Here is a 23,026-nt window from a genome sequence, read left to right on the forward strand (position 1 = left end):
AACCCATTAAGACTGGGAAAGAATCTGTGTCATTTTAGATCTCTTTGGCTATTAAAGAATAGCAGATATACAAGCTCATAGTGCAGCACAGAGTGCCGCACTATGAGCTTGTAGATCTGCTATTTTTGAAAAATCGTGAAAGTTTGTGCAAATCTTTAAATAATATATTTTTTAAAGCAAACATTTGTAACTCAAATCTTTGCTTCTGGGGTGGGCTCCCTGAAACAACATATTTTGAGATGGGGGTCCGTGGGCAAATACATATCATTTTGGGGGGTCCTTGACATGAAAAAGTTTGAGAACCACTGATAATATAGCAACATAGGTTTTTTCAAAAAAACTCTTAGACTTTAGAAGACATTTGTAGAATCGGCCTCAGGTCTTAAAGGGTTAAGTTGATCTGTCCTACCTTTCTGGACTTTGTCACAGAGCAGGTAGACCTCTTCTCCCCCGGTCACACAGCCTGCCGTTCTGTCCATCCTCACTATCTTCAGGTTGGAGGCGTTTGGTGCCTCTGGTGGGACAGAATCACAACCAATTGTATTGTTCAAGTTAAGCGATGTTTATTTTATACTTCTACACATGAGTGTATTGCTGAACAAAATGACACGACCTGTGTCAAGTTCAACACAAATTTTCAGTTGATAATACGTCATTTTTGTTGACTGACACGGTAGTGCGCCAAAATAGATTAGCCACCTACAAGGAATTTCACTTAATGGGCTGCTCACAAAAGACATACTGTATTAAACATACAATAGAAGTTTGTTTTAATCGAAGTGAATTTGAAAGTTTAAACTGAAAATGAAAAACAGATCTCTTCTATAGGATATTCACCTGATCTCAACAACTTAACAGATTGTACTGATTGGCGTTAGCAGGTATACTAGTCATGAAAATACTGATCAAGAGACATTTTTTTAATAGAAATGGTAAACACAAGCTGCCTGGAATTTGTCAATGCATTTTAAGAAAAATACATTTTCTGAAGTGTAGTTCAGTTAAATCAGTAAAAAGTGTGCTTTTCCGCACCACAGCATTGCAGCAGAAAAAGGGAGTGGCCCCAACTGAAAGTGGAGGCTTGGTTTCTGCCTGCCGAGAGGAAGCTGTGTGGAGTCGGATGCTAGACACTCACAGTGCTAGGGAAATGAAACCAGGCCAGCCTGATGTGGCTTTATATTAATTATTATATAACTACATGATACTGTACTCTGTGCAATAATATGTCATCACCCTGAGGAAGGCTCCTGCCAAAACGCTTACTGTTAGGTGCCAGCCATAATCTAATAAAGGCTTTTATTACACCAGAATTCTGAGTATCTTGGATTTGACTTCTCTTTGCATAGTGTTATTGTTATACAACACAAAACCATACAGTAAACCATTCAAATAATTTCACATTATAGATTCACCATTTATCGACAGCAGAGAAAAGAATAGTTATCTCCAAAGGGGAGCAGAAAAGTGGACCATGATGTAGGCTAATTAGGGTAAGTAGGCTGTTAACACACTGTAGACACAGACTAGAAAAGTGCGCTCCTCAGAGGGCAGATCCCCACCATGCCTGGTTGACAACCCAGACCTTTGTCAGTCGTGGGGTGCAGCCGTCAAGACATGAGGAAGTTGTGGGGGGGAATAGAGTTTGCACAACAGAGAGTGCAATCTTTTGTGTTTGTGGCACCCTGTATGGGCAGAGGTTTTGGAGGTGCGACAGGGGCAAAAACATAAATCCTGCATTTGGCCTGGTGGAGATAATGATACAGAACTCACTGCTGTCATAGATGGGCTCTGAGACCACCGGGTCCAGTCTGCGGGAGAAGCCCCCATCGCTGTCTGGCAGGAAGGCAGTGAACATAAGGCGCACAACGCTCAGATCCATGTCTTTAGACTGGTGGGCCGCAGCACTGCTGATCAGGCTCCTCTGGTGCTCTGGATATAAATATAGACAGACAGGCAGGTAAATGCATGCACATATTACTGTACAGCCCAGACACACACACACACACACACACACACGATTACAAACATGGGGCAGATATGACAAATAACAAAGAAATGACTGACACATTTCATAATTTGATACTTTCCAAAGAAAATGTAAAAATAGCGGAAATAGCTGATCTACAAGCTTACTGCAAGCTTGTAGATCTGCCATTTCTGCTATTTTGGGAAAATGTTTGAAAATGTATTAACATTTTTCAACATGGAAACGATTATGACGATTATGCAAAATAATTGCGACTATCTCAAACAATTGCGATTAGGCGATTATGTAATAATTGTGACAGGCCTACACACACACACACACACACACACACACACACACACACACACACACACACACACACACACACACACACACACACACACACACACACACACACACACACACACACACACACACACACACACACACACACACACACACACACACACACACACACACACTCCACTGACCAGTGAGCTCCCTGGGGACCCGGACCTCTCCCAGCATGTTGTCTATCTCCGGGTGGATGGAGACGCCACAGTTGTAGCCCATCCTATAGGCCTCAGTCATCCTTTCCTCCAGGGTCTTACTCACATTCTTCTTGGTAACATGGAGGATTCCCAGGTTGGGAAAGCTGGGATAGAACAGATGTGTCCATCTTTGTTAGACTTTGCAGACAATAATAGTGCGCTCGCTCTGGCAACACGAGACACTACCTTTTAAAGCATGGAAAATGCATAATTAAAGCTTAATTAACCAGGTGAGTTAGAAAATAAGGCAACCATGTCTTCTCTTCATGACTGAAGTGGATCTAACGGATACAGGAAGAGTGGGCAACTAAACATTGTGAGCACCTCAATATTACATTGGCTATTTCTTCCTAAATGTAAAATCGGGGAAAAAAAGAATTTGGTAAATGGTCTGAAGTAATTTGAAGTATACATGATTTGAACATGCACAGTGCATCATTACCAGACCTAAATGTACCCTTCGACTTCTTGTTTATGCCAATAATGACTGGCTTGTGTTTTGTAGAAATTTGTAGCAATTGAAGAAATATTAGGCCTATTTATAAAATAGCCAATTTAACAATGAGGTGCCCACAATGTTAGGTCCGCGCTCTTCCAGTGTGTGTGTGTGTGTGTGTGTGTGTGTGTGTGTGTTCGTTCACAACCGACACATCTCTAGTTTGAACCTACAGGTGTTTTTGTACTAGTCTATTTGACAAGGAAAGAGCAGGTGACATATAAAGTCAATGTAGTGGCTAGAACAGCAGAGATAACGGCCACAGACAAACCTAAGCCTACTCCTTTGAAAACAAATCATATCACCGTCTCAATATAAACCACCATCTTAAATAGAACCAATGTAAAGACTTTTAGTAAAGCAATGATCAATAGACAATCAAAACAAATCTTGCTTTTCACTTTTTGTTGTTAGATTTCATGGTAATTTTCTCCATAAACCTAGGGACCGAAAAGACGCCTCTAAGGAGTGGATAAAACAGGCCAAATAAACACTTAAAGTTTAAACGATCACCGCTTGGTGGCTTAGAACACAGACCAAGCAGTGTTAAAATTCACCCTGGGTGAAATATCAGTATCTGGAAGAGAGCCAGTACAGTAAAGTGACTCTATGCATCTGATGCACTGCCAAGAATGTGCGTGAATATGTATGAGTGTGTTAGAGTGAGTAATTTAGAGTGAAAGAGAGAAGGCAGAGAGACTGGACAAGTGAGATTAAAAGTGTGTGAGGCTGTGAGCAAAGGAGAACAGCAGAAGGAGACATCTCGACTGACAGAGACAGATTAATAAAGGAGAGCAGCCTGTGTGTGTGTGTGTGTGTGTGTGTGTGTGTGTGTGTGTGTGTGTGTGTGTGTGTGTGTGTGTGTGTGTGTGTGTGTGTGTGTGTGTGTGTGTGTGTGTGTGTGTGTGTGTGAGAGAGAGAAAGACCCACCTCATAGTGGAGTCTTTGGCTTGTAGGTCGGTGATGCAGATACCCTTGTCACATTGTTTACCCACCAGGCTGTGGGCATGGAGGTGGGTGAGCGTTGAGTTGGCCGTTACCAGCTGAACCACCACTCGCGCCGTTCCCTGGTAGTTAGAGATCTGGGACACAGGACACATTTCAGTTTAAGTTTATAATGTGTTGATTTGCAGATATATGTATAAATATATGTTTTTGTTTTTTTTAAGTTCAACAAAATGAACAAAATGAGGCCCCTGTTATGAAGCCTCTTTGTTCAGTTAATCCTCAATTTGAGGAAAAGGTGTCAATAGCAGAACAAACAGTGAAAGGTACAGGACAGAATAGTTTAGACTGGCCAGTAGGCAGGCATCTCATCAGTATGCCACTGGCACCAATGGGCACGAATTTCTGCCCATGGATTACAGTTTGCCAACAACATTACTGGAATTGAATATACACATTCAATAAACACAATGGATGGGTTTTGGAAGATTTCACATGAATGCATGCAAATTACTTGTTAGGTGGTCCCAAACTCCAATGGGTTATTATAACCCAAAAAGGTTTTTGCAGTCAAAGTGAGGCCATTATTATTCATTTATTATTTTCGTTAGGAGGAAGCATGACCACAACCGCATTCAAGCTGGTCACATGGACATGGTGAACATTCTTTTGAATGTCAAACGGCTTTATATGTTTTAGAAGAAATTGATTCTCCGTTAGAGAGGCAGACCATTGGCTGAGCTGTCCTGTAGCGAGCGGTTCTTTTGTCTGGTATGCCAGTGATAGCACATTCCAAAATGAATGGCTCGTAGACACATTCTGAGCTACAGTGCTGAGTGACAAATTTCAAAGACGGATAAAGATGACATGCTGCTGTTGGAAGTGTTATTGTCATTCAAGTCAACATTCTCCTGTTCTATGGTTAGTCATTGACTTTCTCTAGGCAGATATGACTCACTCCTACCCACAAACACGAATGCGATATAGAGCTACGCACGCTATACTGTATATGCACAGTACGAATACATTCATACCCATGTAAATGCACGTACAGTACATACACAATAATAAAAGACGTGAAACATGTGAACGATATTTCACATTTCTTTCAGAACTGCCATATTAAAAGCCTTTAAGTAGTGTTTCCTCATGTAAACAACAATTGCACACATCAATCCAGAGTTAATGTAGTACATTTATGTAGGCCTCTATTTCAGCCACAAGTGTGCAATGAGTGTGCCATTGGTGTGAAGGGGAGCGAGGGGTGGGTTCTCAGTAGAACCAATCACAAGCCCCGAAAGCATACCTACAGCATTTTCATTACTTCAGCATTGGCTTAATTTTCTAGATTGAATCCTTGCCGCCTGGTCTGCACTAATATGCCCACATACTGTATGCAAACGCCTGACATCACAGTACTGGCGTGCATCAGCCGAAATTGGCGTTGTCAGAAATCGGTTGACATCAGCGCAAATCGCTGATGTTAGGCAATGGTTTCTCTTGTGTGTGGTTTCAGGCTAGAACTCTCAGACTAAAAAAAAAAAAAGATGTATTTTTGCGCTTTTATGCCTTTATAGATAGGACAGTAGACTGACAGGAAATGGGGAGAGAGATTGGGGAGTGACACGTAGCAAAGGTCGTCGGGATCGGGATTCAAACCTGCGACACGCTGTCAGGCTAGCATCGCAGCCTAGGGTGCCCGGACCGTAATTACGATATTTACAATACTAGCTTATTACCGTACTTCTTTAGTATTTAGACCAAAAGTCAGGTCCCTACCTACCATGGACCAAACAGTGGGAAATCCCCTTTGGTTACCAAAACACCCAATATTCACAGAAAATAGCAGAGGGGAAAGTTCTCCTTTGAACTGAAATATAACTGAAATATGAAAACTCTGACTCACTATATCTGACTGATGTCAGATATAGACCTGGTGCTAGTAGGCACAGGCTAGGCACAGCCACTTATTAGCTCTGACCTTTGTTTGCAAGTGAGTAAAATGGCAATGTCAGCCATAGAAAGCTAAACCTGTTTCTGCATTAACTTAGAACATTAGAGCTCAGCCAGGAAGCATTTAGAAGCATCTTATTACAGTATTTGCAAAAAGAGTGAAAGCACAAGAGTTCCTATGAGAAATACTAATACTGGCAGCAACAGTAGAGGTTAGAGAGGTGCGCTTACTAGGTCAGGAGGTCAGACATTCAAATCCTAGATTTGTTGTGAATAAGTAGTTCTTTTAACAACAAATGAACATTAATTTTTGGAGCATGGCATTCGACTCCAAATTGTTCCAGTAGAGGAACTCGTGGTCAGCAGTCAAGGGCTGCGGTGTACCTGGCGGTTTGAAATGTGAACATAATGTCCCTAAAGCAGAGATTCCCAACCTGTGGGCCACAATCTTGTGGCCTGGGCCATGAGGGTATTGCAAGCGGGCACCCAAAATCATTGGCAAAACACTTTTAATGATAATTTAACATTAATCTAAAAGCAATCTTAGTGTGTGGGTTCTGTGCAGGTGCTATGTTGTGTGTATATGTCTTAACAAAAGTCTAAAGTTTGAAAAAAATAAAACATTGTATCAATCAAAGTAAGTAAGTCATCTGAAAAAATCTCATTGATACCGATAAATGTTAAACTTACGTTGGTTCTGTTGACCCAACCCAAAATATAACACATGAATATTGATTGAACCATCAGCTGGAGATAACATGAATACCTTCCTGCCATTTTCCTGAAGCTGATGATGATGTTGTTGTTGGGGCATACCACTGTACATTCATTGCATAGGTGAATTAGTACTCTGCATTTACCCTTTATAACTATTAGGAGCAGATTGATTATATTTCTAAAATCTATGTAGTGTTTTTTGAGGAGAGCAATGTGACAAGAAATGAGTTCATATAGCATTTCTCTCGCTAGTTCTACTGAAACTGCAACTCTGTGAACCCCTCTTTGCAGAAGTTATTGTAATATTTAAAGTCCTGCTTACTACTGTAGGCCTATATAAGCAGTGTCATGAAGCATCAGGGCATTAATTCACACGTTGTGATGCATTGTGAGCTTGGATATCCATTGTTGTCAGCTGTCCTTATCAATGATGGACAACATTTTAGTAAAGTGGTGATAATATAATGGCACATGCAAGTATCTGACAATATATAACGTCACAATACCAACTTTGATGAGGCAGTATTGCCTTGTTTTAAATATATACTGTAAGGTTTTCTTCAATTCCTGAAAAATGTATATATAGTTTTTTCATTTCCTGAATTTTGGAGTTGTTTGGGGTTTCTGCCTAACAGCAGAGATATCACACATACTTCCTCTGTCTCTTACCTTAGCTTGAACACATGAATTTGTCACTGTAAATAAACATAGGCCAGAGGTACCCCTTCCTGGTTAGCCGAGCCAGTAAAGTGCTACAAAGCCGGTTCCTAGAAACTGCATGTGTGGCTTTCAGCTTAGGGTAAACCAATATCAGCAAATCATTCTTTCTGTTGCCCCATCTGCTGAGTCAGCCAAAATTAACCATAAACGAAAAATAACAATGGGCCTCATTGACGAAACGTGTGTACGTCACAAGCATAATTAGATTCATAATTTTTGTTCTAAGCTGAATTTGTTCCTTGGCATGCACAAAAGTCAAGTGAGCTCTGAGAGATGTACTACAGGCAGCACTACTGGCTCGTACAATCTCTTATTCTGTATGCTAAACCTTAACCAATGTGTTAAGGTTTTAGTTTAGTTAGTTCCAATCCAATCCACTTTATTTTTCTAGTTAATTAGTGCCAAAAGTCACTGACAAAATGTTTTAGTGCCTGTAAAATAATATAAAACATAGCCAACAACTAATTGCTCGTTTTTAAGTAATTAAATAATTAATCAATAAAAATATATTATAATATTTTTGGGACGATCACATTCACTTTGGGATGGTTACAATTTTATTTTGGTTAACCGATGGCCTAAAAAAGGTTCACCTCTAGCTGTAGTGTAAGATAAACCTGACACATCATGTCTTGCTGTGTCTCTGGACCAGGGGCTGAGCTGAAACACAATGCCGTTTCCTGTTTGTGACGCCACTCTACAATTCCTTGTAATTATATGTGGGTGCATTGGTGAGGAAATTCCCAACAGACATCAAAACACATTCGGGTGGGGGTGAGAAGGTGTGATTGGGTGGGTGGAAGATGACTGAAATACCTGTCTTCATGCAGGCTACTTTATTCTGTGATTTTGCTGAGGCTGTGCTCTAGTTTCACTGTAAAGAGGTCCAAGACTAGCTATCGCATGAATTAGGAGTTGACAAAGTAGTGTTTTGAAGAAAAGGCACAATAGCGGAAAACCTAGACTGGCACAAATGGCCAGGGCCAATATGGGGAGTTGATTATTATGTTTTTGATTGTATAACCTAATGTTCAACAGTTATAGGTCAAAGCGTGACTCGGCCTGTTATAGTGCCACCATGAGACCGATTTGAAAAATGGTTCCCAACCGATTTGGCCTACTGGGAGTGTACCGGACAAAGGTTTCGCGCCGATCGGTCCAGCAGCGCCGGATATTAGCTGCTCACAGACAGACACACGGACGGACAGGAGGGAAAACATAGTATAGTCTCTGGCCTTCGGACAATGACTGTGTAGGAAGATAAAAGATTGGAGAAAATTACTCAGTATTATCATCATGTTATCTTAAACAGAGCCGGCACACCTACTAGAGTTTTCAGTCATCACTCAGGGGTTTTCCCAGAGCCTGGTCTAAACATGGTATGAACTGTAGGATGCATCCACATCTGTAATGAATGACTGCTGTGTGTGTGTGTGTGTGTGTGTGTGTGTGTGTGTGTGTGTGTGTGTGTGTGTGTGTGTGTGTGTGTGTGTGTGTGTGTGTGTGTGTGTGTGTGTGTGTGTGTGTGTGTGTGTGTGTGTGTGTGTGTGTGTGTGCGTGTGCGTGGTGTGTGCGTGCGTGAGAGGGGGTTATGTGGAAGAGTGAGGAAGAGAATGAAATTATTATGTGAAAGTTTGTGAGAGACCGAGAAAGAGAAAACACAAAGTAGAGAGACAGAAGGGTAGAAAGACTGACACAGAGGAAAGGAAGAGAGCAAACATAAATAAATAAAAGGTGGACAGAGAAAAGCAAGGCGTGTGTGTGTGTGTGTGTGTGTGTGTGTGTGTGTGTGTGTGTGTGTGTGTGTGTGTGTGTGTGTGTGTGTGTGTGTGTGTGTGTGTGAGAGAGAATGGAGGACAGACAGCAAGACTTGCCAGTTCTATTTGCAGACTTCCTGTGTAAAGCACAGAGATTACACACACACACACACACACACACACACACACACACACACACACACAATGCTGTTTCAGCAATCCAGGCAAATTTTTCATTGCGACTCACAGTGATGTGAAATGTCACGGTAACTTAACACCAACAAAGATGAGCGTTCCTAGGAGCTTCCATAGCATTGAGGGGAATTCCTGCTTATGCTGGCTGCGTTGAAACATGCGGAATGTTTAACTTCATTCCAAAACATGTAACCTATCAAATTAGCAGCACGCCAATGTTAAGAATCTGAATCTGATCTCTATGGGTCTCTACCCTAGTCTGCCTTTCTTTCATATAGAAAAGCTTTCTTAACTACGGGCAACTCAGGACTCAAAAGTGGGTTAGATGTTCTGACAGAACTGCTGATAAAGAGGACGTTTAGCAAAGGAATAATAGGGTGCCTGATGTTGTGTGTTGACTCCATGGTTAATGCAAAATGTGCGGCCTGGTATGAAACCGAAGTGAGAGCCACTGATAATAGATAAAACAAGACTACGGTCCCTATCTGTATGTGCAAAACTGCACAAAGATTACACATATTAATATCAGGTCAGGCGCACTGCTGCCACATTGCCATCGAGGGGGGGAAACAGCGATTGCGCTTTGGACCAACAAATCAGTAAGATTCAGTAAGATGCATCTGCATAGGCAGGTTCACAACGCGCGTACACTCGTTGATCGCACATCACTCACGTTCAACATAGTCCCACTGCTAGTGGGGCTCGGAGTGTGGAGGTTGGAAACATGGAGGTAGGTTGGAAAGCTTGGTCCATTCCAAACCCGCCGCATTGCTGAAAAAAGTACAACCGCGGTGGGATTTGAACCCATAAGCATGGGAACATGGACCTAGTGAATGAACACAGTGAGCTAATTGAGATCACTACTCCATCAGGGCTCATGTTCTACCAAAGAACAAGACAAGGAAACAAACACCACTGAGGGAGACAGAAGCCTTGCTAGAGCCAAACTACAGTGTTAAAACATTACCTTGACTGTGGGATACATCTTCCTGTTCTTCTCACTGCTGGCTCCGGGCAAGCCGCCGTGAGACGGACCCTCACAGCCATAACGGAACCGGAATCCCCGCTGTAAGACAGACAGACAGAAAGTAATGTAAAAAGTAATTCAACACGTAAGCCTGATTCAAAATGTTTCAAAACTTTTGAACATTTTTGCAAATGTTTGCCTATAATGGCATGCCCAAAATTGGGTCACCAGAAAGTTAAAGTACTTTAGACAGAAAACTGCTACTTTGGACTGGAAATGAATGTTGTTGGTGTGTTTACAGTATAGTGTACTGTCTTTAGGTTACTTATATACATATAGTCAACTCTCTGTATGAGTGAAATGTACTGCTTTTTAAGCATGCATTTTGTTAACAGTCAACAGAGAGAGCATATTGAATTAAAGTCAGTCCGATTTAAAATGAAATCAAATAACTGATTTTAATTGATTGATACTTGATAACAATTTTTTTTAATAATAATTTATTTCAACAGAAGTGGGTGGGTTTCTGTATCAGAGCATGTTATGCAATAGGTTGCAGGAAAATCCAACAGGCCTGAACAAGCAGATGTTTTTTTCTCAATAGTTTAACGATGTCTCGTTAAGTTCTCCCCTTAGGGCACCTGGCTGTGAGGGCATTAAGGAACTGGGAAGTGTTGGAACACACTCCCATGAGTACCATCATTTGTCCAGCTGAGGTTTACCTGTTTAGGCTGTTCCGTTATCTGGAGATATGGGCCATCAGCTGCATTTAAAGAGAAAAACAAAACAAAACACTCAGTGTAAACTATTCCACATTCTAACCCATTTGTTAACCCATTTAGACCTGGAAAGCCTATACGTTGTTAGACCTTTCAATCCGGGAAAGCATCTGTGTCATTTTAATTTTTGCTATAGATCTACATGCAGATAATTCACCCTAAAACTGAATTCACAAATCCTGCCCTTTTTATGATGTAGGCTCAGTCAGTGAATCAGATATTCTCAATTCTTATCTGGGGAGCCAGACACGTTTTTTGTTTTTTTTAAACAGGGTGGCTCTGCAGGAGTCTAGCTTCAATAAGATGGTTGATCCGTGTCTATGTATCCGTAGATAATCTTACTAGTAGGCCACAGAAGTACCACCACAAATTTTCTGTCACATATTTTTTATAATTGAAGTCAATGTGGCTCTGATCAGACTGAAATTGGTTAGTTCCTGCCGATGTAATCACACATCAGGTTTCCTTTGTTTGCCAGGCAGGAAATAATTAAGAGTTTTAGGGACTTCTGATATAAAATACAAATGTTTTGGTATCTATTGGTGTATGTACAACTACTGTATGTCCCCATTATGACACGGAGATGGTCTGCTAACAGCAAGACTGTTTATAAGATACAATTAAATTAGTCTAGAAAACCAAAGTTACCACAGTGATAAACAACACTGGCTGGCAGAACAGTACAGATAAGTTGGTTTATTTGTAGGCACACAGAAGCAAGGATTTTGGAGAGCAGATTCTTAAAAGGAGCATCTAAAATCTATCCCAAATATGACCGTATATACCCTGGCCACAGAAAATACTTTTTAATAATGTTTCTGTTTGGCTGGCAGGTATCCATTAATATTGCATATTGGGACTGTCCCGATATACAATATTACGGGACACCATAGTCCCGGTCAGCAGTCTAGTCACCGTTCTAAATGAATGCTCATAATACATTTAACTGCATGTAAATCTAACAACAATATGGCCTGGGATTGAGTCCCATTAGTGATTTCACATACAAAGCGTGGCCCCCCACCTCTCCTTTTTATAAATAACAAACAAACTCTGAACTCTTGTATGGCCCTATGGTCAGTCTACAGTAGAAACAGCGAGTTGATTTCAAACTAAAACAGACACAATGTCATCTGAAAGTGGCAACACCTCTCTTTGAGTCTTCTTCTTGGTTTCAAACTGAAACAGATACAATGTCATCTGAAAGTGGCAACACCTCTCTTTGAGTCTTCTTCTTGGTTTCAAACTAAAACAGACACAATGTCATCTAAATGTGGCAAAACCTCTCTTTGAGTCTTCGCCTCTCTCTAAGGTTCCGCATCTGTAGCATCCTGCTCCTGTACCTGGGCCAGCCTCTTCCTGCCTGCACACACAGCCACAACTGTAGCCACATCCTCCCACATCAATCACACAAACTAGCTGTACAACTACAGTATGTTATGTGATCATAAGCTTCTAAAATAATCACTTATGATGAAACATTTATATCCATCAGCCTTAGTATACTGTCAATACAGTACTCATTCCTACAGACCTTTTCAGAAACATCAAACACAAACATATCTTTTTCAGTCCCATAGTGCTACAGAATTCCTGTGAGTGGCCACCTACCATTGCAGCAGACTATTATGAGTGACACCATTTTATATATGTGCCAAACATCTTAATTGTGCCTCAAGCCATTTCTCAGTGAAGCAACAGAGGCAGGTGGCTGGACACTTTGATCTCCCAAGCTACACGCTTCTCTAAACTGGAGGCCTGAAATAAGGAGTGGTTCTCTAGTCTACATCAAAGGACTCCTTGAAAAGGAGATGGTTTCCTTTAGTCAGTCAGCATTTAAAATACCCTGTAGAATCTTTCACACAGACATGATTTAGTCATGGAGCGGTCAACAAAAGAAATATGACAAACTTTTCAAAAAGACGGCAAAATGGTAGATAAATATTCAGTCATACAAACAGCTCAACAATGACTGAGAGCTGCACAGGCAGACAACTGTCAGTCAAACGTTATGGGGAGATATGTGATTAAGTGAATTACTAACTCAGAAAGCTGAAATAGGAGTAATAACATAATCCTGCCAACTGAACCAGAGCCAGCTGTTTGCTCCATATCTTTCCTCTGGTGAACACCTGAACCTCATTTACACAAATATTGGAACTGGTGGAGAGAATCAGACAGCACTGATAGATGAGATGAGATATGCAACATACAGATGCTATGGCCAGACAGACAAGAAGAACTTGGGCTGGTGGCGGAGAATTAGAGGAGACTGGATATTATGGGTAATAGTGGTTACAGGTCGAGTCGGCACCTAAACATTGTGGGCACCTCAATGTTAAATTGGCAATTCTTTCAAAAGATAAAGAATTAAGTAAAAAATGTATGTATGCTGTTGAAAATGGTTGGAAATTATGTAAAGCACGATGTGAAGAAGCACAGTACGTCATTATCAGACCTAAATTTACTCTTTACCCTTAATGTGCTACATTTCATTCAAAAAAAGATTTGATGTATGATGTATTTGGCCACCTTTTATCAAATAAATATAAAATACAAATGTGAATAATTATTTTAAAAAGAAGGTGCCCAGAGGTCTCAGGGGCCCACTGTACCGGTTACCGTAATTGTGACATCACAAAAGTAGGCATTTTGACATGTAATAACACCTCCTCAATCTGACTTCATGGCACTTGGCTGAGGTGGGTTTCCCCCATCCAACAGAGTGGCTTCCCTCAATAGTGACACCCCAACCACTCCTCTTATCTAGAACAACTATAACCAAAAAAACCTAGGTTTCTTACTGCGGTCTCTGACAGCCCTCTGGACAGTGACAGAGAAGTGAGAGTGTGACAACACTGCACATTGGTACCGTGACATCATGAAACTAGTGGCAAATGTTTCAGTCTACTACACGCAGGGGTTTAATGCACGGTTTCCTTTCCCACTACACATCATTTCACGTGTTTTCTGTTTCTTTATAGACGGTCTCATTGGAGTAGTTACTAAAGCGCATATATATATATATATATATATATATATATATATATCTAACTATATAAATGGCGACCAACTTCCGCACCCTCGGTGTCCACACCCCACAGCTCTGTTATCGACTAAACAACGCACCGCCAGACCACATGTCGGCAACTGACTCGCCACGGCGGCCGCGCTGAATTTACGCCTCGCGTAGGGGACATCTCACTGCTAACTACACCTTTTCCACCGCGCAACATAATTAATTCTACTCACCAAATGTCGGACAAAACGGAAGGGGAGGCAGCTTCGTACCGTTTACCGTGCGCACGACCTCATCACCACAACAGCACGCAGCCGCTGCGGGTTTTTTTTCCTGTTTTTCCAAACTTTTTTCTTGGTCACCATTTTCTCCAGGCACCATTTCTGGTGTAACGTCGGGTGTTTCTTTTCACCAGCCAATCACCTTTCACGTTGCCACGTCCGTTGCCACGTCGCGCTGACGTACGCTAAACAAGCGCTGCCGTGCGCACAATGCAAACGAGCCCAAAGGCGCGCAAAAATAAGCCGACCATTGCTTAGACACAAAGTCAGACCTGGCAACGCAGCCTACGCCAATCATGTGTCAGAGATCTACAAGCTATGGGGCAGAGACGCCACCGTATCTTAGCAACAACTACAGCGCTCACTCTCATTGGTCGTCTCACGCTAAGAGCAGTCTCCAGACAATGGCATCGCAGACAGCTTGCTGTTACTGCTGTAGCCATCACAGGCAGTTGCAGCACGACGGACAGGGCGCTGTGATAGCTGCCATGTCGCTAACGCTAACCTGGTTGTCATGCCTGCAGCGGCTGTGCAATCACTTTGTCAACAATGCACGTTCGTGTGGTGAATGTCTATATTGCTGCTCAGTTCGTCCATTGTAGATGGTGTATGTTTGTGTGTGTCTTCTGGAGAACTATGTAGCTCCACAGCAACTACAGTAACTAACGTAATGGCAGGACCGCCCCGTGCAACGCATGTTAGCCTGCATTATGGTCATGTAGTAATTTCAGATCATTTCGCTCCGATTACAGCAGTGTTTATCAACCCTTTCACGCCCCCCCCCAAATACACGTACTTGATCTGGGACCCCCCCATTCTGTTTGACTCCGTTCCACAAGTAAATATTGTGAAAATAGCCGATCTACAAGCTCGAAACGCCTCACGTTCAGAGGCTTTGTAAGCTTGGAGATCGGCTATTTTCTACATGATTGCCTCTTTCTTACATTCTTTGCCAATGTGGCCGATGTTTTCATAGCATAGTTTATTGACTACTTCTGTTGCAGAAATGGCCATTTCCTTTACTTTCGGTTTTTTATTGTCTCCGCCAGGCCGAAAGGCATGGCGCAAGACTATGTTTCACCCCCTGTCCGTCCGTCTGTGATAGCTAATCTCTCACATCGTTGACTTGATCGCAGCAAAATAACAGCCCGATGTGGAGAGTCAGTGAGAGCTGGATAAACGACGTAAAATGTGTCAAAAGGAGTCTGTACGGCTGTCGATAAATGAACACATGACGTCGGTGGGAGAGGAGATATTGGGTCTTTTGGACAAACAGCAGCGTGGTGCTGATGTTTGTTGTGTGAAGCAGCTTAATGTCAGAGTGTTTGTGTTGGAGCGCCTCAGTGCGGCTGCAGAGTTCATGTGCAACCTCTTCCAGAGAGACACAGAGACACTAGAAACTCTGCTGGGGAAAAAAAAACACTGCTGGCCATTGACTTTCCTATGGACATTGATCTACACACTGCAGGTATATCTGCTACACACACAACATCAAACTACACACTGCAGGTATGATGCAGCGTTTGCATTACAGCCAGCATGCCAGCGTAGTTCCCATATGGTTTCAAGGTGGGCTAAACCATATGGACCCCATGTCAGCAATGTCAGCGGCATCCACTTCAGTCCCAACTGCGATGCCCATGCAGGCTATAAGTAGCTTCTACCTGGCCCTTAGGTGGGCCCCAACTAGCCATGTTTATGTGGGACCAAGGCGGCTCCTAACTGGGTTTGCCCATGCAGGCTTTAACTGGGTTCTACCTGGGCCCTAGGTGTACCCTAACCAACCACAGTGCAGTGCCCATCGCTCCAATTGTTGTGACGTCAGGGCTCTCAATACTGCACATTGGTGGAGGAGGAGGGGCCGCAGGGCGACCGCACACATCGCTGAACCAATGGTAGCCCACGGATGTTTCCTCTGTGGATTTACAATCTGCCCCTCTATGCCACATATCATCCGCACTACAGGGTCTTCACTGACCGAGCCACGGCCCCACTGACCCTCATGACGCTACGCCACTTAAACGTGCGGCAGCATGCACTGGGTTGCCAGGTTTGCACAGCCTGCGCCAGAAACAAGCAACCACCTTCATGAAAAAAAAAAAAACACCGAAATGGTCCGCAATGTTCCAGGGGTGTCCCCGCGCGTCCCAACACTCCACAGGGGGTCAGTGGACCATCAGGGGGTCCGCGGACCCCCTGTGGACCCCCTGAAACATAACAAATATTATTTCTTCAAATTTTTTCCTTTTTCAAAAAAACTTTTCCACAGTTTCACTCCGGCGATTTGGGTCCCCCAATATACACACGGCCACGCTGGGCCCCGTGCGCGGCTGGGGTTGAGGGGGGCGTAGCCCCCCGAAACTCTAGTATATATATATATATATATACACTGTAGCACAATTCCTGATTCCTTCTTTCTCAGCCCTTAAAGAACACCTCTTACCTGTCCGCAGTGCAGGGGTTTGTGACATTGGTGAATAATTCTGATATTCCCATGATGAATCAAACATGTCAAGAAGCTGAAAAATACAAATGCACAAAACTAGGGCAATTATTTAACAGTAGCACAACACGTAATATGAGATGAAGTCACGGCCCATCAAATTATAATGTTGATAATCCATCCGTAATTTTAGAAATTAAGGCTAATTTAAAATATTGTATTAGTGAACATTGGGATCACTGGTGATTTAGGCTGAATTTGAATATGCTTTCCTTGTATTAACTTCTTATTGGTCTAAGTTACATTTAATAACAAATGTATTGTACATGCCTTATAACCGCATTATAAATGCGCTTATAATGCATTATAGATCTGACCTTAATATCCAGTGCTACCATTAATTGTATTTTCCTATGTTGTAAGGTTGTGTGATAATGTAATGGGATGCAGATTTACCTGATGGGGCTGAACACCAACCAGATAATGATCGTCTCCTGCCATGGTGTCTGCCAGGGACAGCAAAGGTCAATACTTTAGGATATAAGAGGCAGAAAAAGCAAATCAAAATGTTGGAGGTTTTGATGTTTTATTACAATGCAATCTACTGAGTCTAGATCAGATCACTGGTTCTCAACATGGTGCCGGGGACCCCAGGGGTCCTTGACTCCTTGAGAGGGTTACAGGGAGGGGGTCCCAATTTAAATGTTTGATAACCAAATGGATCCTTATGGGTCTGTAACTCAGAGAGTTAAATTAACACTGAGGATTGCAAGGGACTGGGAGCGTGTATTATTATGTTTCCTCAGCCCTAATCTCAACCCCAATGGGACCCTCGGAAAGATATGGATGACCCCGATTTTACAGTGTAGAAGGGGTCACAGAGAGAAAAGGAATCATATCAAATGAGATCCGTGAGCTAATGAATATCAAACTCTGAATCATAGAAAGTTGGCATAGCAATAGTCAATAGTCTAGGTCAGTGGTTCTCAAAGTGGGGTCACTCAGGAGATCCACAGGGGGTCCTTGAGGGGGTTCCAGGGGGTCCACATGCAACATAAGTTAATATAGCATAACAATTAGTTTAACTACTTTAACCCTATGTAGGCTACTTGAAAATAGCCGATCTACAAGTGTTGTAAGCTTGTAGATCAGCTATTTCAAAAGATCTTTAGAAAATAAATGTGAAAAAGTCTTCGACGGGGGTCCCTGGCACAGAATATTTTCAGATGGGTGCCTGCGGCCAAATTCATACTAGTTTGGGGGTCCTTGAAGTGAAGAGGTTTGAGAACCACTGGTCTATAGGTCAGTCAGGTCCTGTCTGCACTGCACTGACACTTGTTGCTGTTATGAATGGACTCTAGATGTGTGTCTATGTGTGTGTGTGTGTGTGTGTGTGTGTGTGTGTGTGTGTGTGTGTGTGTGTGTGTGTGTGTGTGTGTGTGTGTGTGTGTGTGTGTAATATCTCGCTGCTTGTTGTTGTGACACAAATCATGCGTTGTTGTAGTCTACTATGTTAACTGAATTCATATTCCAGAGGGACATGTTTCCAGGTTTACTGCTGTGTGAGTCGCCGTTTATGTCACGTCTTGTCATTGCAGCATTGCTAGCATGCAGTACCGTTAGCCAGTGTTGGAAAGTAACTAAATACATTTACTCAAGTACTGCACTTAGTTATAAGAACAACTTTGAGGTTGTTTTTGTTTTACTTTATTGAGTATTTACAATTGCAATACTTTTACTTATACTCCACTATATCTCAGAGGCAAATATGGTACTTTTTACTCCTCTACAATTATTTGAAAACTTTAGTTACTAGTTACATTGGAGTTTTTGATACACTAACCACTTCAACCCTATATACTTCTCTATATCTACAAGCTCACAACGCGTAGCGATGTAGATCGGCTATGTTCAAATATTTTTAAAACTTGAAATGGGACACTCTGCATAATGAGTACTTTTGGTACATTAAGTATAGTTTGATGCCAATACCTATGTACTTTTACTCAAGTACATAATACCAGACGGCACATGGTTAAACATAACAGAGAATACCACACTTTTACTTGCAACAGAGCATTTCTACATCGATTGATACTTTTACTCAAGTAAAGAATGTGAGTACTTCTTCCAACAGTGAGCATAGCTAGCATACAGACAGTACTGTTAGCTGTAGCAGCGTGCTAATAAGGAAGTGAAGAGCATAACAAAGCAAATGGCAACATTCACACACAGTGGTTACCAGAGACCACGACAAAGTTAGCACAGCCACAGAGGGTTGAACGGCTCTCTCACACAACACACACAGTCATGTTCTTACCCGTGTTGGCTGTGTTGGCTCACCAGGTGACTCCTTCCCTCAACATTAAAATGACAATGACTGTTGACAGTCCCACTGACTCCACTTCACTTCACTTCACTTCAGTGACTTCTACACATCATAGCGCCATGGTGCTCTCTCTCTCTCTCTCTCTCTCTCGTGCTCCTTCATTAACTTAACACTCCAGCTAGATCACACCGAAAAGCGTCATGACGTGATAAGAGCATACACTATATAATTCAATTTGTACAACTCCGACAAAAGCTTATGCAGGTTATACAAAATACTATTCCTTCCACTTTGAAAACGACAGAAGACAGCAGGTGACATTAACTCAAAGGACAGTTGTTCATAAAAACCGACTGACTTCCCCACTGGAAATTCCCAGTGACGTAGTTGGTTGAAGGTTTAGCTTTGCTGACCTGCTGAGCTCTGCCCCCTGGCGGCTGGTTCAGAGCAGCACCGCTACTGAAAATCACAACACCCACTATGATGTTGAACACGAACTGATGGAAGAAGTACTCAGATATTTTGCTTAAGTAAAAGTAGCAATAATAACAATATAAAGATACTCTGTTACAAGTAAAAGGCCTGTGTTCAAAGTAAAAGAGTAAAAGTACAAAAGTATAAAAAATATCAAAATATACTTAAAGGGTAAGACCACTTTGGTAGAGGTTTGGGTTGTGTAGTTACCTTGCCATGATGTAACTCCAAAGGTGGGCAAGAAATACAAAATAATTGCTCCATTGATTAGAAATTGATAATTCAGAATATGCTCCCCATTGACTTACATTTTATGGTAAAACAGCTCTCAAAGTCACTCTTTTAGCACATAAATGAACCCAAACATAGCTGATTCAGACAATATAGAGCATCACCAAACCCAGTACTGTTTGTTTTTTTAATAAAAATGTCAACTTCCTGTTGATTTTACTATTTGAAGATCTGAATCCGGATCCGCGGATCCAGTCCAGGTTTTCTACTTATTAAAAATGGCAAAATCAACAGGAAGTTGACATTTAAAAAAAAAAAAAACAGTACTGGGTTTGGTGATGTTCTATATTGTCTGAATCAACTTTGTTTGCGTTCGATTATGTGCTAAAAGAGTGACTTTGAGAGCTGTTTTACCGTACAATGTAAGTCAATGAGGAGCATATTTTGAATTATCAATTTCTAATCAATGGAGCAATTATTTTGTATTTCTTGCCCACCTTTGGAGTTACATCATGGCAAGGTAACTACACAACCCAAACCTCTACCAAAGTGGTCTTGCCCTTTAAAGGGCAAGACCACTTAGAGATTTGGGTTGTGTATTTACCTTGCCATGATGTAACTCCAAAGGTGGGCAAGAAATAAAAAATAATTGCTCCATTGATTAGAAATAATAGAAAGATAATTCAAAATATGCTCCTCATTGACTTACATTGTACGGTAAAACAGCTCTCAAAGTCACTCTTTTAGCACATAAACGAACGCAAACAACGTTGATTCAGACAATATAGAACATCATCAAACCCAGTACTGTTTATTTTTTTAATAAAAATGTCAACTTCCTGTTGATTTTGCCATTTTTAATAAGTAGAAAACCTGGACTGGATCCGCGGATCCGGATCCAGATCCAGATCTTCAAATAGTAAAATCAACAGGAAGTTGACATTTTTATTAAAAAAACAAACAGTACTGGGTTTGGTGATGCTCTATATTGTCTGAATCAGCTTTGTTTGGGTTCATTTATGTGCTAAAAGAGTGACTTTGAGAGCTGTTTTACCGTACAATGTAAGTCAATGAGGAGCATATTTTGAATTATCAATTTCTAATCAATGGAGCAATTATTTTTGATTTCTTGCCCACCTTTGGAGTTACATAATGGCAAGGTAACTACACAACCCAAACCTCTACCAAAGTGGGCTTACCCTTTAAAGTACCAAAATTAAGTACTAAACTGTTTGAAAATAGCAGATCTACAAGCTCACAACGTGATGGGTGCCCTCTCTGCCCTGCGCAATTTCTTTAACATTTTATTAGGCACTGTTACAATATTAAGTTATAATATTTTAATTCTAATATTGGTGGTGAAAGGTGTTTGTTTGGTGAAAGGTTAAAGTTCAGAGAAATGTACATGTGTTGTGTTGAGTTGTGTAGGTGATTTTTGGCACAGTAAAATTATATCAGTTTACCAGTGAGCCACATGGTTTCCATAGCAACGGTGAACTGACCTGAGGAATTTGTTTGGTGAAAGGTCAAAGTTTATAGAAATGTGTATTGCTTTGTATAGGTGATTTATGTGAGAATTCTCCAATTTGGCACAGTAAAATGTTACCATATGTTTATACCAGTGGTAGAATATGACCTTGGTTTGACATGGTTTGAAAAGAAAAAGTGAACTGACCTACTGGGGAAATTGTTTGATGGAAGGTCAAAGTTCAGAGAAATGAAAGTGATAATAGTGATTGTGCAGTGAGATTTCTCCAATTTGGCACAGTAAGACTTTACCATATGTCTAGTGGCCTTCAGCAGTATCTGGATCATGTGCAGTCCATCAACAGTGAAAATGACTATATAACAGGGGTCTTCAACGTTTTTCAGCCCAAGGACCCCCTAGCTGAGAGAGAGATGATAAAGAAGGATCCTCTGTTGAAGACCCCTGGTCTATCAAAAATGAAAGAAATGTAAAAAACATGAGTGAATATAATTAATTCTCACAAAATAATCATATTTGAACTGGGGACCCCCAAAAAGAATCATATTTGAACTGGGGACCACCCCCACCCTGACAAGCACTTGGAATGTAGGAGCTGAGGCATTACATTCTGTTTAACTTGGTTCCACAGATAAGTAATGTGAAATTAGCGGATCTACAAGCTCGCCTCTTGTCGCGAGGCGTTGTGAGCTTGTAGACCGGCTATTTTCACCATGTTTGTCTATAATATAATTTGGCAATTTGGTCAATGTTTGACCAGTATTTATAGTATAGTTTGATGATTACTTTCGATGCAGTAATCTTTTGAGGTATTAAAAAGGTCTTAAAAGTCCTTAAATTGTTACTTCACTGTCATCTGGGGACCCCCAGGAGGCCAGGACCCAACCCACAGGTTGAGAACCACTGGTGTACATCCAAATATTCCATGTGCAAGGGCACCAGAGTCCATACAGGAGCCAATAATCCCAGAGAACGCAACCGGTTCTCATAACATTCCACATGCCAGCCAGCACCACTATCTGTAAACATATTTAATAAGGAACATTCTATCGATAAATGGTCATATTTCTGTTTATGATTGAACACTTGAACATTTTATTTGTTACATTTGTCTTTTAATATGGGCTTTTCATTTACTTATTTAAACATATATACTGTATCTTTAGTTATTCCAACATACATAGTGAAGCAAAGATTACACCTAAAAGCATCTGTAAAACAATTAGTGCAATTTACAGTTAAAACTTTACAGATCAAACTTAAAAAACAGATTTTGTCTGCAAAAATATACACATCTATTTAGTTTAACATTAGACTTCAATAAAAACAAGTAAAAACATAATATACCTTCATTTACAGCAAATAAGAAAAACAATTGATAACAAAAGTAATCTATAGGCAGTAGGCACATTAGCTCAACAAAGTCTAGAAACGCCTAGATATTCAAACTACTGTACCAGCAGAAGAGGAAGCACACACATACGTACATAAACACACATGTTAAACATATCTTGACACAGGTAATACCACTGAGGTTCCTAGTATGATTCTGTCTTTATTGTTGCTTATGAGGCACTATGTGGAGCTCAGACCTGGAGACACCACACCACAAACTGGCCTGATCCCAACATGGAGGAAGGAAACAGGGTGGTCATTTCACTGACTACTGGTACAACTGGGACAAAGCAGTAAGCTTATTAACTTGTAAGCACAGCAC

General features: G+C 41.3%; 1 protein-coding gene across 4 annotated transcripts in view; it reads right to left on the minus strand.

Annotated features, from left to right (window-relative positions):
- The window catches only part of nfkb1 (nuclear factor of kappa light polypeptide gene enhancer in B-cells 1), a 35,517-nt gene extending 16,046 nt beyond the window's left edge, over positions 1-19,471 (minus strand). For 3 of the 4 annotated variants that reach the window (XM_084041067.1, XM_084041065.1, XM_084041064.1), the window contains exons 1-9: positions 19,110-19,471; positions 17,246-17,320; positions 16,790-16,865; positions 10,990-11,030; positions 10,268-10,366; positions 3,944-4,095; positions 2,458-2,621; positions 1,771-1,929; positions 410-514 (exon numbers count right to left, since the gene is read on the minus strand). In XM_084041067.1, coding sequence (XP_083897193.1) covers positions 410-514; positions 1,771-1,929; positions 2,458-2,621; positions 3,944-4,095; positions 10,268-10,366; positions 10,990-11,030; positions 16,790-16,865; positions 17,246-17,290 — 841 coding nt within the window. In that variant the 5' untranslated portion in view covers positions 17,291-17,320; positions 19,110-19,471. The remainder of the gene's footprint in view (positions 1-409; positions 515-1,770; positions 1,930-2,457; positions 2,622-3,943; positions 4,096-10,267; positions 10,367-10,989; positions 11,031-16,789; positions 16,866-17,245; positions 17,321-19,109) is intronic. The other variant, XM_084041066.1, reaches the window with a different exon arrangement.
- Positions 19,472-23,026: the final 3,555 nt, after the last annotated feature.

Source organism: Gymnoscopelus microlampas (genome assembly GCF_963454915.1).
Source record: "Gymnoscopelus microlampas genome assembly, chromosome: 18".
Taxonomy (NCBI): Eukaryota; Metazoa; Chordata; class Actinopteri; order Myctophiformes; family Myctophidae; genus Gymnoscopelus; species Gymnoscopelus microlampas.